The sequence below is a fragment of the Thalassophryne amazonica genome, chromosome 8 (genome assembly GCF_902500255.1).
Source record: "Thalassophryne amazonica chromosome 8, fThaAma1.1, whole genome shotgun sequence".
Taxonomy (NCBI): domain Eukaryota; kingdom Metazoa; phylum Chordata; class Actinopteri; order Batrachoidiformes; family Batrachoididae; genus Thalassophryne; species Thalassophryne amazonica.
Genome location: NC_047110.1, coordinates 64,383,692 through 64,404,415, shown reverse-complemented (window position 1 = coordinate 64,404,415; position 20,724 = coordinate 64,383,692). Strand labels below are relative to the sequence as shown.

At 44.7% G+C, this 20,724-nt stretch overlaps 1 protein-coding gene across 3 annotated transcripts in view; it reads left to right on the top strand.

Moving 5' to 3' along the window:
* The window catches only part of scaper (S-phase cyclin A-associated protein in the ER), a 234,050-nt gene that overhangs the window by 31,385 nt on the left and 181,941 nt on the right, over positions 1-20,724 (top strand). For all 3 annotated transcript variants that reach the window (XM_034176502.1, XM_034176504.1, XM_034176503.1), the window contains 3 exons: positions 7,957-8,074; positions 15,193-15,269; positions 19,980-20,174. In XM_034176502.1, coding sequence (XP_034032393.1) covers positions 7,957-8,074; positions 15,193-15,269; positions 19,980-20,174 — 390 coding nt within the window. The remainder of the gene's footprint in view (positions 1-7,956; positions 8,075-15,192; positions 15,270-19,979; positions 20,175-20,724) is intronic.

Sequence of the window (20,724 nt, the reverse complement as noted above, 5' to 3'; positions counted from 1 at the left end):
GTGCTGAATGGTTATTTTGAGTTTTGACCTTGTTAGTTAGTGCTTCAGTTTAGCTAGCCTGCTAACGAGCTCAGTGCTTCTGCGACGTGGTTTGGGGACAAGGACCCGTCAAAGCCTTATACGGCGTGGACCACCAGGAGCTCACTTGGTGGAGAAGTTAGAGTGGACCTGCCTGCTCCTTTTGCTGGTGATGGGAGCCAGAGCTTTCACAGCTGGGTACGGCAGCTGGAGGTAGCCATAGGGGCGACATCTGTCGGCAGAGACTGTAATGATGAATTGGCGCGCATTCTGCCTACTCGCCTCAGTAAGTCGGCCTTTCTGCTGTGGGACAGTTTTCCTGACGTGGTGAAGAAAGATTATTCTGCTGTTAAAGATAAGCTCGGGTCAGCGTTTGGGCAGAGACAGCTCTTGGACCGCTTCAGAGACAGCCTTTCTGCTCGAGTGCATGCTCCGGGGGAGAGCCTGGAGGTGTACGCAGCGGACGTGAGCCGCCTGGTGGCGGAAGCATTCCCAGACTACGGCAGCAATGCACGGCAAGAAGAGAAGTTTCGGCGTTTCTTAGCCGGCCTAGATCCAGCGTTGAAAGCTAAGTGCCTGGAACAGGGTGCAACAGATGTTGATGAGGCCCCGACTGTGGCTGAGCGCTGTGAGAATGCCAGGGCGGCACTACAGAGAGACGGTGGGAGTTCAAGCACAGGTGTTTACCTGGGTCAGAGTGCAACTGTCCAGTCTGTGTCTGTGACGGATGGCCTTCAGAGGGCCGTGGAGAAGTTAAATGAGGACGTGTGTAATGAGAATGGAAATGAGGGAGTTGTACGGAGAGAATCAGAGACTGAGAGCCAGAGATGCCAACAGGACAGATCGTGGTCCTCGCTCTTCATCTTGGGGGCGCTGTAGCTGTGCCTGTGGGGAGTCCGGATGTCAATCCAGAGGGTCTGAGAACAGACGCTTGGGACGCTCTCCCAACCGCCCGCCTCATGATTATCCTCGCGACAGAGGTTTTTCTCCAACAGCCAGGCCATCCTGGGGCAGGAGTCCCAGTCCTGGTTGGAGGTCCCGCAGAGAGGAGGAGACGCGGTGTGCGTTTCTTTCCACAACAAGCATCTGTGAAAGGCGGTCACCAGGGAAACAGACAGTAGCTGGGGTTGAGGCCCGGACGCCAGCCGCTCAGACCGAGGGCCCTGTACGGCATGACATGACTGAGGACGTGACTGAGAGCACCACTACTGTGGACAGTTGTGATCATCCCACATCCTACGTCAGGGGTGTGGTGGAAAGCTGCGAGATCCCTATTTTAGTCGACTCGGGAGCTAATGTCTCATTGATCAGTGCAGATTTTCGAATGTCGGTCCCCGCTTTGAGGAACCGGCCTTTGAAAAACAACTATGTTAGTTCTCGGGCAGTTAATGGGCAAATGTTGGATACGCTGGGGTCTATTGAAGTGACATTCCGATTGGGTCCGACCTGCTGGCAGCATAACTTTTATGTACTGAGGGAGTCGACTCAGAGTGTTCTACTGGGGCTTGATTTTTTTGACTAGGAACCGTGCATTGCTGGACCTGGGGCGAGGGGTACTGCAATTATGGGATGTCGTGGTGCCACTGCTGCGAGGGGGGGAGCTCACCCCCGAGTGTTGTAACGTGACAGTGGCGAATGTTGTGACTATACCCCCCTTAAGTGAGGCCCTAGTGCCAGTGACGATTGGTTCTCTTCGTGGTGCTATGTTGCCTGCTAAGGATTTTTGAAGGGTATCTGGAACCCAGTGCCCCAGAGTCGACAGGGCTTGTGGTAGCTCACTCTGTGAATAGTGTGAAAGATGGGGTCACATTAGCACGTGTTCTCAATCCATCTGGGGGAGCCGTGGAAGTGAAGCGGGGGCTGCACCTGGGTCAGTTCCACTCAGTGGAGAGAGATGACCTGGTAGCCCTCCCCAGTATTGCTAATGTTGGGGGTGCCTCACCTCCGCCAACGAGGAGCACCTTCATCTTAGATGAGTCACCCATTACCATGCAGCAGAAGGAGGAGCTCTCAGAGCTCCTTCTGAGGTTTTCAGATGTTTTCAACCTGTCTGACAGGAACACGGGCAAGTGTAGATTGGTGTCGCATTGCATTAGAACCGGTGACCATCCCCCCATTAAACAACGGCCCTATCGCACATCTCCCGAGAAAAGGGCTGAAATTGAGCGTCAAGTAGCTAGCCTGCTGGCAGACGGAGTGGTAGAGGAGAGTTGCAGTCCCTGGGCATCCTTGGTGGTGTTGGTGAGGAAGAAAGGGGGACAGTGGAGATTTTGTATCGATTACCGTCACCTTAATGCGGTGACGATTAAAGGTTCACACCCTCTACCACGTGTGGATGACAGCCTTGATTTGTTAGCAGGCTCGGCCTGGTTCAGCACACTTGACTTTTCTAATGGTTACTGCAGGGCTTGACAATAAGGCAATTTATGCACTGGCCCACAGGGCCAGTAGAATCTGAAAGTTACTGGCCCGGATGAAAATATCACTGGCCCATACTTTCACGCCTGTGCCGAACCGGGGGGTAACTGATAAGAATTTTTTAAATCAACACTCAGACATTAGAATTGGGTTTCCTTAATGTAAAAACACTTGAAAACAAACACAAAATTCTTATACTACATGATAAAAACCTTAAAGTGAGTAAACTTTGAAAAAAATGTCGGTAGGTAACTGATAGGAATTTTTGCAACACTCAGACATTAATACAAAAATAAATTTATTTCTTGATCATTTACAAAATTAATATGTTAAATTTCATAAACCAAGTTCCCTTGCTAATGTTGTCACTGTGGGGTTTCCACAAGGGCATACTGATTAGACTTTTAAACTGGCGTATGAAATCATACCACATTGTCTACCAGGACATGGTATATTTATACTTACTTGTTAGCATATTCTGGCATGGCCCTACAAGTTCCACAGAAGACAACCTCACTCTCCTCATCACGCTCCAGCCATGGCCGTCTTTTCTTCCAGGAAGTTTGCCAAGTTTTCCTCACCCTTTTCTTCTCATATTCAGCATCAGCAGCCTTCCTCTTCTGTGCTTGTTTTGAGAGTGATAGCTGTTCTTTCCTGGTTTCTGCCCAGGGGCAGGAGGTTTCAAGAAATTCATAATATTCACTGCGCTCGATCTTGCTTAAGCGAAAATGACACGTCGATGTTGAAGCAAAATTTGCGCCACATCAGAAGATGCGCCTGCAGACGAAGTTTGTCTGCGGTGCAACATGTCCTGTCTCTGGTAGCAGCCTGTGAGCAGGACGTATGTCTCTTTTGTCCTTTATTTCACAACTATGACAAGAGCTTTTGGAGGAGCAGCAGCCCCACAGCAGCGGGAGCGGAGTTTCTTTTTCTTTTTTTTCTTTTTTTTTTAATTGTTTACATGTGCGCGCGTGAACGGGACAGTTGGTCCTCAAGTTGGGTCCTGCAGAGACAGAAGGACCGCTGAAAGCAGCCATCATCCAGACGCAGCTCCTGCAGCAAATAATGATACTGCCTGAATTGGGAACGTCTCATGACGTTTGTCAGCTTTCCACAACAACTCGCTCCGTGTGATCAAGGTCCGTCATGTTAACTTGACTGACAACCGGAGCCGGCGAGCTGAATGGAAGCTCCTCCTATTTGATGACGCACCGGGGCGAATTTTCGCAGCAAAAGCAGAGCGACACACCGGGTGAAGGAGGCGCGTCCGTTGCCATGCGACCCCCGCGAATTTGTAGCATCTGATCGCGCCCGGTGTGAACGCGGCATTAGACTAATAAATCTGCCCAAAGCGATTTTAATTCTTACTGGCCCATACGGACCAGTGAAATATGAACTTCACTGGCCGGTGGTGGCCTGGAACATGTAAAAAAGGCCGCCGGGCCATCGGACCAGTGCTATTGTCGAGCCCAGTTACTAGCAGGTTGAGGTAGCTGAGGAGGACCGTGAGAAGTCAGCCTTTACAACCGGCAGGGGCCTCTACCAGTGGCGGGCCATGCCGATGGGTTTGTCAAACTCTCCGGCCACCTTCCAGCGGATGATGGAGCTTGTTCTGAGGGGTCTGCCCTGGCACATTTGCATAGTATATCTGGACGATATACTGATTTACAGCCGCTCCTTTGGCGATCATCTCCTCCACATCGAGGAGGTTCTGTCCAGGATACAGCAGGCCGGGCTGAAATTGAATCCAAGTAAATGCCATTTTGCGAGGGATCATGTGGTTTTTTGGGCCACTTGGTTTCTCTGCAGGGTCTCCAACCGGATCCCCGTAATACGGACAATGTGAGGGCCTGGCCCACTCCACGTACCTCGGTGGAGGTGAGAGCATTTGTGGGCCTATGTTCGTATTACAGGAGGTTTGTGAAGGACTTCTCAAAACATGTGGTCCCACTGAATTACCTGGTGGGTAAGAATGTGCCTTTTGAATGGACAACTGAGTGTGAGGAGGCCTTTTCCTACTTTAAGTGGGTCCTGACCTCCTCTCCTGTGGTAACACTGCCAAATTTCGCACTCCCCTTTAAAGTTTACACCGATGCCTCCAGTGAGGCAATGGGTGCGGTGTTGGCACAGGATGAGGGGGGGGTCGAGAGAGTAGTGGCATATGCCAGTCAGTCCCTCACAAAAACGCAGAAGAGGCGGTCCACTTTTGATAGAGAACTGTGGGCGGTCGTGTGGGCCGTGCGTGAGTTCAAACACTATGTGGGGCTTTCCACTTTCTCTATCATAACTGACCATCGTCCGCTGTTGAGCATCAGGAACATGGCTATGGACAGTGACCCAACGGGTCGTAGGAGTAGGTGGATTTTAGAGCTGGACCCTTTTAACTGGGTCATGATTCACAAGGCTGGTGTCCAGCACAACACCGCGGATGCACTGTCGCGCCGACCGGCTTCTTCCCCCCGAGGGGACCCATATAGGCCGGCTGGGGAGCTCACGGTCGCCTCTGTGGGAGAGTCAGGCTGCTCATCACCTCTTTGGGTGTCCAATTCAGGTCCAGAGGCTGTCTACTCCCTGTCGGGGAGCGACTCTGAGCTCCGGGCCCGGCAACAGGAGGACCCAGATATTAGCACCATAGTGGGGTTGTTGGAACGGAACGCGGCTAAACTACCTCGTTGGCTAATCAAGGGGTCCTCTGCCAAACTGAGGAAACTTGGAACAGATTTCAGCCGCCTAGCAATGGTAGGTGGACTGCTGTGTCGGACTGTGCAGCCGACAGCATCTGGGGAGGACCAAATTCAGGTGGTGGTCCCCTCATCTATGGTGCCTGAGCTCCTGTGACAATTACATGGGGAGCCTACGGCGGCCCACTTCTCGGCGGAGCGAGTGTGGGAGACGGCCCGACGGTCTTACTATTGGCCCTTCATGTTGAGAGACATCAGACGCTGGTGCGAGCAGTGTGAGGCCTGCCAGACCCGCCGGTGCCCTGTTCCCATACTGAGAGCACCTATGGGGGGGGTCTCAGGCGGCCCGTCCACTACAGAGGGTGGCGGCAGACATTTTGGAGTTACCTTTGACCTCCAGGGGGAAAAGATATGTTCTAGTGGTGGAGGATTACTTCTCCAAATTTGTTAATCTGTACACCCTGCCAAATCAGACAGCGCAGACGGTGGCTCACTGCCTGTTTGAGGATTATGTGTTGGTGCATGGGGTCCCTGAAGTCCTTCACAGTGATCAAGGCCGCCAGTTTGAGGCAGAAGTGATTCAGAGCCTGTGTCAGCGATTAGGCATGAAGAAAACACGCACCACAGCATACAACCCCAAATCTGATGGCATGGTGGAACGTCATAACAGGACTCTGATTGATCAACTGGCTAAAATGCTGCTGTCGCATGGGGGTGAATGGGACTCGTATGTGAAGCAAGTGGCTTTTGCCTACAACACTTCTAAGCATTCCAGTACCCAGTTCACCCCCTACTTTCTCATGCACGGGCATGAAGCACGGGTTCCAGCTGACGTGCATGTACCATCAGGTATTCGAGACCGCGGAGTATGTGTCGTCTATGGCAGAGAGGTTGAAGTCCGCATTCAGCTTGGCTCGGCTCAATTTGGCAGAATCTCATGATCAGCAGAAACTGTACTACGACAAAAGTGGCTGTCAACGCGCCTATGGTGTGGGTGTACTGGTGTGGCTGAATAATCCCACTGAAAACCGAACCAAGTTGGCACCACACTGGAAAGGCCCCTATCAGATTGCTCAGGTGTTAGCTTCAGGTGGGGAAGATGCCCTGACATATCGCATTGTTAACCCTATGGACTCGATGGAACGAGCCCAGGTTGTTCACCATGACAGACTCAAGCCATACACTCTGCCACTGCCGACGCATACGCCTCCTGCTGCTCCTCTGGCCTGCAGTCCCATCCGGCCAGTCGTCAAGGCCCTGGATGTGGAGGGTCAGTCTCAGGCTGCGAGTGGAGATTACGGACTCTGGGGGGATTTGGGGGCATCGGTGCCCACTCGATCTCGTGGGGGAAGAGAGGTACGACCTCCGGCGCACCTCAAAGACTTTATTAGGTTTTAAGTCCAGTGCAGCGCATTTGTTCTGATTTTACGGTCATTGGTGGATGCTAATTACATCCAATTATTCAGGAGTCTGTTGTTATACTGTTTTTTTTTTTTGATGTTATTGTTTATTATGATGTATGTGCTTTGTTTACAGTGGTACCAGAAACGAGGACGTTTCGTGTTGGGGGGGGTAACAGACTTTCTGATGTCTTTGCTTTATTTATTTCCTTTATTTACTGTGAAGCTGCACAGGGTTAATGTTGGCACTGTTGTGTTGCCGTAGGCGGGAGGCGAGGAGCGAAGGGCTCCCGCTTTTGTGTGTGTGTGTGTACGGGAACGCGCGTGAGAACGGGCAATAAAGGAGCCACGCTGTTGCTGCACTCGAACGGTCCACAGTGGTCCTGTCACCCCTTTTTTTTTTTTATATTTCACGCCTGTCAAGAGCTCACAGAGGAGCCGCTACAAAAGTTTAACAAGTCAGTGTTTCGTTCAGGGCAGACTCGGCAGCATCTGGACACAAAGAAAGTGATCCACCAAGACAAAAAAATAATAATAATGTTAAATGTTTTTGAGCCGCACCACACCATGCAGTAGAGAACAGAGCGCACTTCCACAGAGGCAGAAAATAGCACTGAACTAGTTTAATAGCAGCATGGTACACGCGACTGTGTGCACACATTAAAACGTGAACACACACAGCTGGAAGTATGAACGAACACTGAAAAAAGGCTGAGTATGCGCGTATTTCGGGCGTATTTAAATGAAACACAACGCCGCAATGAGCAGCTCTACGAATACGCCAATGGGAAAAGGGCTTTAGATGTTCGTGCATGTCAGCTGGAATTTGGCCGACACCTGCCACGAGAGGGTTTGATGGGCTTGCACAGCGCACACTCTGTCTTTTAGCCACTGATGTGGGCAAATAGTTGTAGCTACAGGTGTACGAGGCAGCTGCGATTTAACACGTTTTGCATATATTCATCCGCACTTTCTGCGCAAATTAACCAAATTCGCACTATGTGTGAAGGGGCCCTATGCACCGCCCTGCTTGTGTCAGCACGCGTGTGCACACTCACACTGGTGGAAGCGTGCGCTTCTTCTTTTTCTTTCGGCTGCTCCCATTCAGGATTGCCACAACAGAAGCGTGCAAAGGTACCAAACGTATGGAACTAAATTGTACTCTAAATGCAACAATGGACAAATAATCCATGTCACATGGCATACAAAGCACCAATCAAATGACAAGGATCCAGTCAGCCATTATAATGCGTCATATTGGTTGAAAATGTGAGAGAAGTATCAAGAAAGCTCAGAAAAGTAGGTTGAGATTTCGTTTAAACTAAAGGAGGATGTGAAGGAAAGGTGCTCAATGGAAAGGAGGCGCAGGACCAGGCTGTTTGGGGTGGATGATTAAGAGAGAGCACGCAAATTTAATCTTTGCTGCCCCTTTCTTGCAGGCATCTTTTCAGCGCTCCAACAGCCATGACAAAGTACGGAAAATTGTTGCAGAAGAGGGCCGTGCTGCTCGAAACCTTATTGCCTGGAGTGTACCTTTAGAGAACAAAGAGGAGGAAGGTTTGTGGCATACTCACAAAGCAACCTTTCCAAGTTTGTCAACATTCCATTGTTCTGTTTTAGGCAGATTTTACAATATGATGTTTTGTGTTCCTATGAATTCTATGTTTTTATTTTGTAGGTCTTTGTTTGTTTGTTTGTTATACAGTGCATTATGTGTATTTCCAATAGCTTTTGCCTATTGAAAGATGTATATGTATTTACGGGATAGGTTATGGTGACCATTTTTAGCAACACAATACCCAGTTTATAATCTTATCCAATCCAGGCAGTACTTACAGCAGTAATATAATAATTAGCTTTAGTACCGTGATCATTTTCCATCTCTTCACTCGTTTGATTCAAATTGTTGGAGTCATACAGTTATATTAGATTTATGCAGGCAGAAGTTTTACTTTCAGAATCTGCTGTTCTCTTATAACGTAAAAGCTCTCATTTTTGTTGTTGAGATCCATCTCCTATATACTCTTGAATATTTTCAAATTGTGTAATCACAAAATGGTTTTCTTTTCATATTGTCCTATTGGCAGTATGTCTCTTGAGGGTGAGGTTCTACTTCACTTATATTAAAGAAGGCTGCTTTGGCCAAGACTATTCAGGCACTCGCACATATATTTTCTTTTTGCTCTGTTCCTTCTTTCTTTCTCGGTCAGTGGTTCTCAAGCCAGTCTTGTAGTACCACCTAATGCCTGGTTCACACAGCAAGATTTTAAAATTGTCTGTAGGTTTCCAGTACCTGAGAGACCACACACATGGAGATACAAAATCATAGATCTAAAAGTTTTGGTTGTACAGCGTGTGGTGTGCACCACATGGTAAAGACAACACACCACACACAAACAGATTTCACACACAAACATTCCCAGAACAGGCAGGAAATCTCGCAAAATCTCTCAAGATTAAACTTCAGAATAAATAAACATGGTGGACGAGGAAGAAGCAATGGAGATAGTTTGAGGACTGTTGCGCCATGACAGCCGTTTTGATATTGGATTCTGCTCCGTCCATCCATCACCTCGCTTTCTGATTGTCTACATGTCACATTCAGCAGGCTGCGTGCTTGTTTGTGATTGGGGGACACCACACATGCTGAGATGTCGGGCCAAGACAATCCAAAATGTTGAATAGCCACGATTTGCAGTCTGAGCGGTCCTGATGTCCTTCTGAACAGAGTAGAGTGCTCTTAACGCACCACACATGGCAGGAATATCTGATAAGATTATCCTTAGAACCATCACTATAGTCAGGGCATCCTTAAGATTGTCAGAAGGGGAAGATCGGGTCCTAAATTGACATAATTATCTTGCCGTGTGAACCAGGCATAACCTACACCCTCTCCAACTACACAGTCCTCTGCCACAAGCTGATTAGCTTATTCAGGGCCCCATTTTATAAAGCAGTCTAATCTTGTTTATTCAACTAAACTCACTTAGTTGACTATTTTTTTTTTTTTTTTGACGTTAGTTGTTGCACAAAGCGCTTAGTCGGCTAAACTAAAGTTTTTTGTTTGGTACAGAAGAGGCTCATCTTATTTTAGTCGACAAAACTTCAATGTCCTACCTCAAACATGGCACCTATCATGTACCACCACGTGAAGGAACACTGAAGCGCTCCCATACGTAGCCGCCGTTTTTGAGGTAAGACACTGACATTTTGTAGACTAAAATAAGCTTAGCTTCCTCTGTACCAGGCTAAAAACTTTAGTCGGGTAACGTGAAACCTTATCCGACTAAAAACTTTGTGCGACAACGAATGTAAAAAAAAAAAAAAAAAAAAAAAAAAAAAAAATCTGTCAACTGAGTTTATTCGACTAAACAAGATTAGATTTTATGAAAACAGGCCCTGATTGAGGTAATTGGCTTGTGGCAGAGGAGGAGGAGATTAAAAATGTGTAAGTTAGGTGGCACTTGTGGACCAGTTTGAGAGCCACTGTTTGAAGTTATGTTGATCTTTTAATATATTTTTTGCTGTCCTGTGCTGAGTACAGTAGTGTATGTGTATTACATTTCTGTAAATGATGAGAAATTGAAATTTGTCAAATTCTTTCTTGATTTTAAGTCATTATGAGTTGTGTTTTCATGGCTGTTATGCAATTCAATGACCAGACTTTCCATGAATATTCTTGTACATCTTGGAGTTAATGTACAGTGCATATGTGAAGTTAGATATCACGGGCACTCCAGATGAGTTTAGCGTGCCCATTCACATTAGCTTAGCTACACCGGCTAAGGACGACAGCTTTCGAACTGTTTTTAGCTGGAAGACCTGCCAAAAGGCTAGGTGCCCAGTTGTGGTACACGATTGTTTATTTCATTTATATAGTTCCAAATCACAAACAAAGCTGCCTCAAGGCACTTCACACGAGCAAGGTCTAACCTTGCCAACCCCTAGAGAAAGCACACAGGCAATGGTAAGGGAAAAGCTCCTTCTGATGATACTGTGAAAGAAACCTCAAGCAGATCAGACTCAAAGGAGTGACCCACTGCTTAGGCCATTCTACAACGGTTACAAGGGTTTTACAAAGCTGAAGAAAGTGAAAACAGGAAATCAGAGCAACATCAAAAACAAGGTGCAATTATTGAAATGACCACACAAGCATTTACACTGCAGGCAGGGGGTCATTCAGCGCCCTGGGGTGCAGGGCCAGCGTTCATCCATCTTGCTGTCGGTGGGCCAGTCACTGTGGCAAATTTGATTCCAAACGCATACTGCAGTCTGTCCAAGAAGTTGAATAGCAAGGAAGGAGAAAAGGACTTGTACTGATTGGCCAGACAAAGGGACAGAGCTGGAAACGATGTGCAGCAGATTAGTGTGGTAAAAGATGCACATGGTAAAGTGCTGACAAGCGAGGAGAGTGTGTTGAAAAGATGGAGGGAATATTTTGAGGAGCTAATGAATGAAGAAAAGAGAGAAAAGGCTGGATGTGGTGGAGAGAGTAAATCAGGAAGTACAAGAGATTTAGTAAGGATGAAGTGAGGGCAGCTATGAAGAGTGGAAAGGCAGTTGGTCCAGATGACATTCTAGTGGAGGCATGGAAATGTCTGAGAGATGGCAGTGGAGTATCTAACCAGAGGATGACTGAAGAGTGGAGACGAAGTGTGCTGGTTCCTATTTTTATGAATAAAGGGCCTTTCAAACAGGACGCTTTGTAAGTGTCAGAGTCATCACAGATTGGTCTAAAAAGCATTATTTTAAATGAGACACGTTGCTTTTTAGAGGCGTCAAAATCCGAGCTAACCTGACACTTTTGACAGGAGCGCGCATTGCCGCTTGTCGCAGGCTGATGCGTTCAAAGTTCAACCCAATCCAACTTTCGCTGCTCTGAAGTGTGATGTAGCTTTGTGCGGTCCAGTAGGAACAACGCGTCCGGCCAAAACATGGAAGAGTAGTGGCAGAAACCACTGATCTCTACAAAACAGATCAGTGCAGAAAGCACTGAGCTATACAAAATAGAAATGTGTCACAGGACTGCTCATTTATAGAGCAGTTTTCTGACGAAAAATCCTTGCAAATGTTTCTTTTTTACCTCAAAATTTCTGATTACTGTAAATTCATTTCAGTCATTCAGTCATTTCAACTTGTAATTATGTCAGAATATGTGATTGCCTTTAATGTTGTGATCAGGACAGTCATTTCTAAAATATGAATTTGACTAGTGATTGTGAATGTTTTAAAATTGTGCACAATAAGGGGAGAGCTTCTACCTGTGCAAATGTGATTTCGTGGACATTTTTAATGATCCATTCATTTATTGTTAAAATATAAAATGAAACAGCTTTAAAAAAAATAAATAAATAAAATAGTTGCTGTTTAAAGAGCCTTTTATTTAAAGCAGGTGATGTTATGCTGGATTCTTGTGACCAGATGAAGGTTTCTTCTGCAGTTTTGACCTCTGGTGGTGTTGTTGAAGACACTTTTTTCCTATTTTGAAGAGCAGAGATGTTTTCTTCCAACTGGATTTCATGGTGTTCAGCTCATCAATGGAAGTTTTTGAAGCACATCTGTATTTAGGTTGTCTGTACAGCAGATGTTCCTGATTGGGACAAATAAAAATATTTCTTAAAATATAAAGAAACACTAAACAGTTTTCATACTAAAAAAAGAAGGAAAAAACGCCTGGGACAAAAAAGTTATTTAAAGTTGAGCTTTTGTGGTCTCCAAAAAAAGCTGTAGCTTTATTTGGTAAAAATAAAAAAAAACACTGCACCATTTGCAAATTAAAGTGTTCACTCAGATCAACTGTGCTAAAAGGCTAAGCTAACGTTGGCTGATCATTAAACCTTCACAGCAGTGCAGTAAACATCACATTTTATTTTTATATTATTCTCACCTTGATAAAGCTGCAGAACTAAGCTCCGTTGGTCAAACTGGGAGTTCACATATATCCAAAAAGTGGGAAATTTCGGACTGAGTGGGTCTGCTCCATCACCTCGGCTGCCTGCCTCGCTCTGTCCAGGGACGATGCCTCAACCCCGGCTTCTCTGTGCGGGTCAGCCCGCTGTCGCGGTTCAATCAATATCCCACCAAGTCATCAATCCTTCCTCGGTTGGTGTCACTCCGAAAAGTAGCTGAAAAAAAGCTTCTCCCAGCAGGGTGATGGGAGAATGGTTCATTTGCTGTTTTTTAAAGCTTTTTTGTGGTTCAACTGATGCAAATTCAAAGATAGCGATTGCTCAACTTTTTTTCAGGTTGTGGAAACAGCCAGAGTGTGACGTAGCAATTTCTGCACCCCCTTGCCGCTTCCAAAGAGAAGCGTCTGACATCACAACGCGTTGGGAGGCGTTGCCTGACGTGTATAAAGCGTGCAATGTGAAAGGCTCTTAAGAGTGATGTGCAGAGCTGCAGTAACTGCAGAGGCATAAAGTTGATCAGCCACAGCATGACGTTATGGGAAAGAGTAGTAGAAGCTAGGCTTAGAAAACAGGTGAAGATCTGGGAGCAGCAATATAGTTGCATGCCGAGAAAGAACACTACGATGCAATGTTTGCTCTGAAAATACTGTTGAAGTATAGGGAAGGCCAGAAGGAGTTACATTGTGTGTTTGTGGATTTAGAGAAAGTTTATGACAGGGTGCCAAAAGAAGAGTTGTGGTATTGTATGAGGAAGTCTGGAGTGGCAGAGAAGTATGTTACTGTAGTACAGGACATGTACAAGGATAGTGTGACACTGGTGAGATGTGCAATAGGAATGACGGACTCATTCAAGGTGGAGGTGGGAGGGTGGTCAAACTTTCTGCTTCCTGTCAAGATTCTGGCAGCAGCATTTTGTTCCAATCGGAGACCCCTAATGCTGGACTGTGGTAAACCAGAAAATAGAACAATGCAGTAGTCCAGTCTAGAAGAGACAAATGCATGGATCTGAGTCTCTGCATCAGCCATAGACAGGATGGGACGAATCTTCCTAACTAATCAACTTTATGACCCTAGGGTAAATAAAATGTCTTGGGCCTAACCCTTCTCTTATTGTGCCCCTATTTAGTGGAATGAATGTCCCTGCAGAGACAAAACAGTCAGAATCCGTAGAAACATTCAATTCCAGACTTAAGCTGCATCTATCTATTCTCCCTCTTGTATGGCTAGCATAGTGGTATAGCGTCCAACCTATGCTTCCTTTAACTCATCTTATTAGCAAGGGAACAGGTCTCAGCCTCATTTCATCTAAATTCTGGTTCTGTTAGTGAAGTTTAGGGCTAGCTGCTGGCGATCACCTTACTATTCTCTCTGCTTCCCTGTCAGTTTACTGCTGGTGAATTTATCCCTTAGGTGCAGTTATTTCCGGCCGTTTGATTCTGCTCTTTATCGCTCTGTCCGAGGCACTGAGGATGTTATGCAAGGCTGACAGCTGTGAACCACAGGGCGCTGGACTGACCACGAGTTGCCCTGGTTGAAGCTGACGCAGCACACTGCAGTCTGCTTCTGGAATGTACTCTTCCATGAGGATGAGTTATATTGCATCAGATCAGTGCCAAAACCACACTCACGTAAAAAATGCATTCACACTTGGACATTAACTGTGTGCAAAGGTGTTGCACGCCCACTCAAACTTGATTTCTGCTCGCGCACAGGGAATTCCTGCTCTCTCGCTTGAAACTTGGCACTATGGGGGTTGGATTTTGGCACTATGGGGGAGGGAACCAGGTCGGCACTGGCTCTGCTGTGATTGGTCTGGAGCGTGAGGTTAGATTGACAGCCCTCCTGTCTGACGCGGAAGTCAGTCTGGCACAGCGGCGTTAAGCGATTATTGCCTCATTTGTGCTTCAAGCTTCACGTCAGTCAGTCATCATCTATCTCAGTGACAGGTCTCTGAAGCTTCTATACAACAATCATTTCCACATAACCTCAGCATGATTTCATAATAAATTACAGAAAGTCCTAAAATCACCTGATATTAATAATACCAGCGCGTCCAAGTCTGACTCTACACCCAAACCGATCAAAGGGAATAATGTGATTATTAACCACCAGATGACAAAGTGAAACCACTTAAATCACATGCAAACCATGCTGCTACCACCTGCCTGAAGAAGACTCACCACAAGATAATTTGCGTGCGCACAGTTAATATCTACAAGTGAATGCATTTTTTACACAAGTGTGGTTCTGGTGCTGACCTGATGCCATAGCTTGTGCTGCGGCCCACTGAGGACATGATGGATGGGCTGGACTTATCTCACAACGCCCTGCCTGTGGCGCTAATGACTGCATGCTCATCTCATTAATGCACTTTGTTTTTGATGCTATTCTGTTTTTTCTTGTTTCCTGTTTCTTCAGCTTGGTAAAAATTTTGTAAAAACCTTGTAACTGCTAGAATGGCTTAAGCAGTGTGCCACCCCTCTGAGTCTGGTTTGCTTGAGGTTTCTTCCATCAGAGGGAGTTTTTCCTTACCACTATTGCCTGTGTGCTTGCTCTAGGGGTTTGGTAAGGTTAGACCTTACTTGTGTGAAGCACCTTGAGGCAGCGTTGTTGTGATTTGGTGGTGTACAAATAAATAAAATGAATTTAATAATGGAAAAACCTTTTTACTTGAGTAATGGAATGACACCGACCTCCAAGAAAACTGTGAAAGCATTGTTGCCTGTTTGACACAAGAATTCAATTTCTTATTTCTTCTCCATATAGCAAAGTCCAAAACCAACTCCAGTGGCAGTTCCAGATCTCAGAGGATCAATTCTGGGCCACAGAGGAATAAGAAACAAGTTGGTATCTTTTCCCACTAGATGTCACTATAGGCCAAGCCAACTCATTCAGAATATTTACATTATACTTTGTGATTTAAGTCCTATATAAAATTCCTTTTGATGCTCTTGGACCTGAAATCACACTTTTACAGAATAACGTTTGCTTCAGCAAATTATTTGACTGTGTGCTAGCAGGGTTGTACCTGAGTGTTTGTTGGTGGCCAATAAATATCCCTTTTATCCTTTGCCACAAAGTGGAAAAAGATCATGTTGTAATAGGTTAAATTTTTTATTTTTCTCCTCCATCATGATCATGCAGGGCAGATTACATAAACTACTAAACTAGGTTTTTCATTTGTGTGCCATATTCAAATGAGTTTGATTAAATAGGTTATGTACAATCTCCAGAGTGTTAGGCCAGTGAGTACTCTTCCATAAGTTTGCAGGTTGCTGACAATTCTGACCGCTAGTGTTGAGAACTTATGTTCTCTTTAAGGTGCTCCATAATAAAAGAATTTTGACAGCTTCAGTCAGATCACAGTAAAGAGCTTTATAGTGATAGGACAATACAAGAGTTTATTGTAATTTAATGGACTAAATTGTTAGAAAAGCAAATTATAATGTTTGCAGTGGTGCACAGTTTAGCGAATTAGCAAAGCAAATTTTTTCATTTGCAGATTGGCATTTCAGATGTCTTTGAAAGCCATTAGTGGACCAATTGGCTTCCACTAAATTTAGTTCCTTTAAGCTGGCTAACGTTTTTTTTTTTTTTTTTTCTTAAAATAAAGTTTGACAGTCAAAAGCTATTTGTAAACCCTAAAATCATACAATCCCATTTCCAATGAAATTGGGATGTTGTGTGAAATGTAAATAAAAACAGAATACAATGATTTGCAAATCCTCTTTAACCTATATTCAATTGAATACACCACAAAGACAAGATATTTAATGTTCGAACTGATAGACTTTTTTTGTTTTTGTACAAATATTTGCTCATTTTGAAATGGATGCCTGCAACACATTTCAAAAAAGACTTGGAAAGTTGATGAATGCTCATAGAACACCTATTTGGAGCATCCCACAGGTGAATTGGAAACAGGTGAGTGTCATGATTGGGTATAAAAGGATCTTCCCCAAAAGGCTCAGCTGTTCACAAGCCAAGATGGGGCGAGGATCACCACTTTTTGAAAAACTGCGTGGAAAAAAAAAATAGTCCAACAGAACAATGTTTCTCAATGTTCAGTTGCAAGGAATTTAGGGATTTATCATCTACAGTCCATAATAAGATTTAGAGAATCTGGAGAACTTTCTACACGTAAGGCCGGGTTCACATGGCAGGATAATTAGGCCGATATCGGACCCGATCTTCCCCTTCCTACAATCTTAAGGACGCCCCGACAATTGTGATGACGCTAAAGATAATCTTATCAGATATTCCTGCCGTGTGTGGTGTGTTAAGAGCGCTCTGATCTACTCGGAAGGCCATCAGGAGCACTCCGATCCCAAATCGGGGATATTCAATATGTTGGATTTTTTTTGGCCTGATATCGCAGCGTGTGTTGTGTCCTCCGACCAAAACAAGCTCACAGCCTGCTGAATATGACTTGCAGCCAATCAGAAAGTGAGGTGACAGACACATGGAGCGGAAAATAAAATCAAAACAGCTGTTCTGACTTACCAGAAAGTCCGGTGGTCGCGCTGTCTCCACTCCTTTAAAGAACACCTTTTCTTTTGAATCATTTTTTTCCCCTCTGTTTTAAATAGTCCACAAAGTATCTCTGTTTGTTTACTCTGAAGTCACGTTTAATCTCGAGAGATTTTGCGAGATTTCCTGTCTGAGCTGTGAATGTCCGTGTGTGAAATCTGTTCGTGTGTGGTGCTTTTGTCCTTACCATGTGGCTGAGCACTGCACACTGTACAACCATAACTGTTAGATCCATGATTTTTTTATCTTCATGTGTGTTGTCTCTCAGGTTTTGGAAACCTAAAGATAATTTTAAGATCCTGCCGTGTGAACCAGGCTTAAGCAGCAAAGCCGAAAATCCACATTGAATGCCTGTGACCTTCGATCCCTCAGGCAGCACTGCACTAAAATCTGACATCATTGTGTAAAGGACTTGACCGCGTGGGCTCAGGAACACTTCAGAAAACCACTGTCAGTTAACACAGTTTGTTGCTACATCTACAAGTGCAAGTTAAAACTCTACCATGCAAAGCGAAAGCCATACATCAACAACATCCAGAAACGCCGCTGCCTTCTCTGGACCCGAGCTCATTTGAAATGGACAGACGCAAAGTGAAAAAGTGTGTTGTGGTCTGATGAGTCCACATTTCAAATTGTTTTGGAAATCATGGACTTCGTGTCCTCTGGACAAAAGAGGAAAAAGACCATCCAAATTGTTACCAGCGCAACATTCAAAAGCCAGCATCTGTGATGGTATGGGGGTGTGTTAGTGCCCATGGCATGGGCAATTTACACATCTGTGATGCACGATCAATGCTGAAAGGTACATCCAGGTTTTGGAGCAACACATGCTGCCATCCAAGCAACGTCTTTTTCAGGGACGTCCCTGCTTATTTCAGCAAGTTAGTGCCAAGCCACATTCTGCACGATACAAAAGCGTGACTTCGTAGTAAAAGAGTGCGGGTACTAGACTGGCCCGCCAGCAGTCCAGACCTGTCGCCCATTGAAAATGCGTGGCGCATTATGAAGTGCGAAATACGACAATGAAGACCCCGGACTGTTGAACAACTGAAGTCGTACATCAAGCAAGAATGGGAAAGAATTCCACCTACAAAGCTTCAACAATTGTTTGAAGGAAAGGTGATGTAACACAGTGGTGAACATACCACTGTCCCAGCTTTTTTGAAACGTGTTGCAGACATCTATTTCAAAATGAGCAAATATTTGCACAAAAACAAAGTTTATCAGTTTGAACATTAAATATGTTGTCTTCAGTTGGTGTATTCAGTTGAATATAGGTTGAAGAGGATTTGCAAATCATTGTATTATATTTTTATTTACATTTTACACAACGTCCCAACTTAAATGGAATTGGGGTTGTACATATTTGTTCCTGTTTGAGCTTGTACATTAGTCCAATAAGCCAAATCGACACGGCATGCCACTGCAACAAGCATCATCTCGAGGAGAAGGTTAAGCCAGAGTAAATACATTAATTAGATTCAAATTTTCTTTCATTCGTTTATTTTCTGTACCCACTTATTCCAGTTAAGGGTAACAGGGGAGCTGGAGCCTGTCCCAGTAGTCATAGGATCAGAGGTAGAGTACATTCTGGATAGCACACTAGGTTATCGCAGGGCCACATATAGACAGACGAGCACATTCACACCTACGGTCAATTTAAAGCCCCCAGTTCACCTAACCTGCATGTCTTCGGAAGTGGGAGGAAGCCGGAGCACCCGGAGGGAACCCATGTGAAAACGGAGAGAACATGCAAACTCCACGCAGAGAAGACCAGGTGAGAAGCGAATCCATGACTTCCTTGCTCTGAGGCAACAGTGCTAACCACTAATCCACCGTGTTGCCCATTATTTTCCATGTGTATTTTTTTTTTTATTATTTAATAATGTGAATAATCTATGTTGAATGTGAACTACTGTTTAATTTTATTTGTTCATTTAATTATTTATGTACATCTTGATTATCACCTGATCTTGCCAAAGTAAACCTTTTTGTGGAACATCCCTTTTTCGTCCAGAATATATTAAAATTTAAGCTCTTTTAGGTCTGTTTTTCAGGGGTTTTGAGGTGGGGGGGGCAGAGGGGAGCCAAAGCTAAATTCACATAGTGGAACTTAGTGGTTAGTAGTAGCTTTAGATATTTGTTCCCGCAGTGTATCAGTTTAGCATGATCAGTTACTGTAACTTTTCAGTTAGCAATTTCATGCTTATCAAAGCTAACTTTAAGAGTACCTGTGTCCATCACCGAATGTCTACTTTACCTTAACATGTTTTATCTGCAAGTCCCTATAAGAAACATCAAACGTGCAGATTACTTTCTTTAAAATAGCACTTCATAGTCCATTCATGATGTCTGCAGACAGCAGCAATTGTAAGAACTACCACATTACTGAGATAAATTTGATGAAATGCTACAAAATTAAAAGGCCACAGTACTTCACTTTCATTGATTTATGTATAAGTAAGCACTCTGTGAGACAGCAGATATAAGCAACAATGTTGCCTTGTGTTTTTTATACTTTATAGTTAACGTTGGTTACCACAATGTCACACTAAGGGGGTGGTGGCCAAGTGGTTAATGCGCTTGGTTTCAGTTCAGAAGGTTCCGGGTTCAAATCCCACCCCTGCCACATTTCTCCATGTAATGTGGAGATGCGTCAGGAAGGGCATCCGGCGTAAAAAAACTTGTGCCAATTCAACATGCAGATACACCTTGGATTTGCTGTGGCGACCCCAAGTGCAAACAAGGGAGCAGCCGAACGGACTTACTTTTACCACAATGTCACACTAGTTGATAATAGTTCAAAGTGACTGATGTAGTAATGCATTTCCACAAAGATTCAAGTTGCTTTTGCTCCCGCACCTAGATGTTTATATGGTGCATAAGACATAGCTGTACTACCTGTACATATCAGGTGTTGGGGAAGATTAAAAAGTTCCTGCAACTACTGTATGAAGAGGTTTGCATAGTAATATGATGGTCGTTGTTGATTACAATGTTTGGTCTTTGCTCTCTCTGCACAGAATGCTGGTGTGGAAAATAAAGGGACAGTTGGCCCCTTAGTGGACAAAACGGAGAAGAGTCCAAGCAAAACCAGACAGCCTCGAAAAGTGGACTTACGAGCACGCTACTGGGCATTCCTTTTTGACAACCTGCGTCGGGCAGTGGATGAGATTTACGTCACCTGTGAATCTGATGAAAGTGTCGTTGAATGCAAGGTGGGTTTGCTTGTCATTGAAATACGAATAAGTAACATTCTTCTGTACCCTCAGCCTGTGGAAAGTGTTATTAATATAAAAAGTATAGGGCTGCACCTAAGTATTATCTTTTATCCTCCAAGTATGAAATACAGGGGGGTATAGCGATCAGCATGTCCATCTGTTTGTTTTTGCTTGTTAGGGCAATATCTCAAGAACCAGTTGACCAATTTCATTCACATTTGCATAAGTGTGTACTTGGGAGATTTCCTCACAATCAGTCGATTACGGTGATCTTTTGTCAAGGTCACAGCAAGATATTCAAGATATTGTCACTGACATCCTTATCGTGATATTTCAAGAAACAGTTGACCAATTTCATTCATATTTACCCAAATGAATGATCACCTAAGTGTGTACTTGGGTGAACCCCTGACACTGCATTACTGATTTCTGGGGACTGGGGGATATATTATCTCCTGATGATTCTTGTTTTTTTTGTTGTTGTTGTTTTTTAGATTTGATTTATCAGTTATGTTTTCTTAATCTATTATTACTCAATTAATCTAAC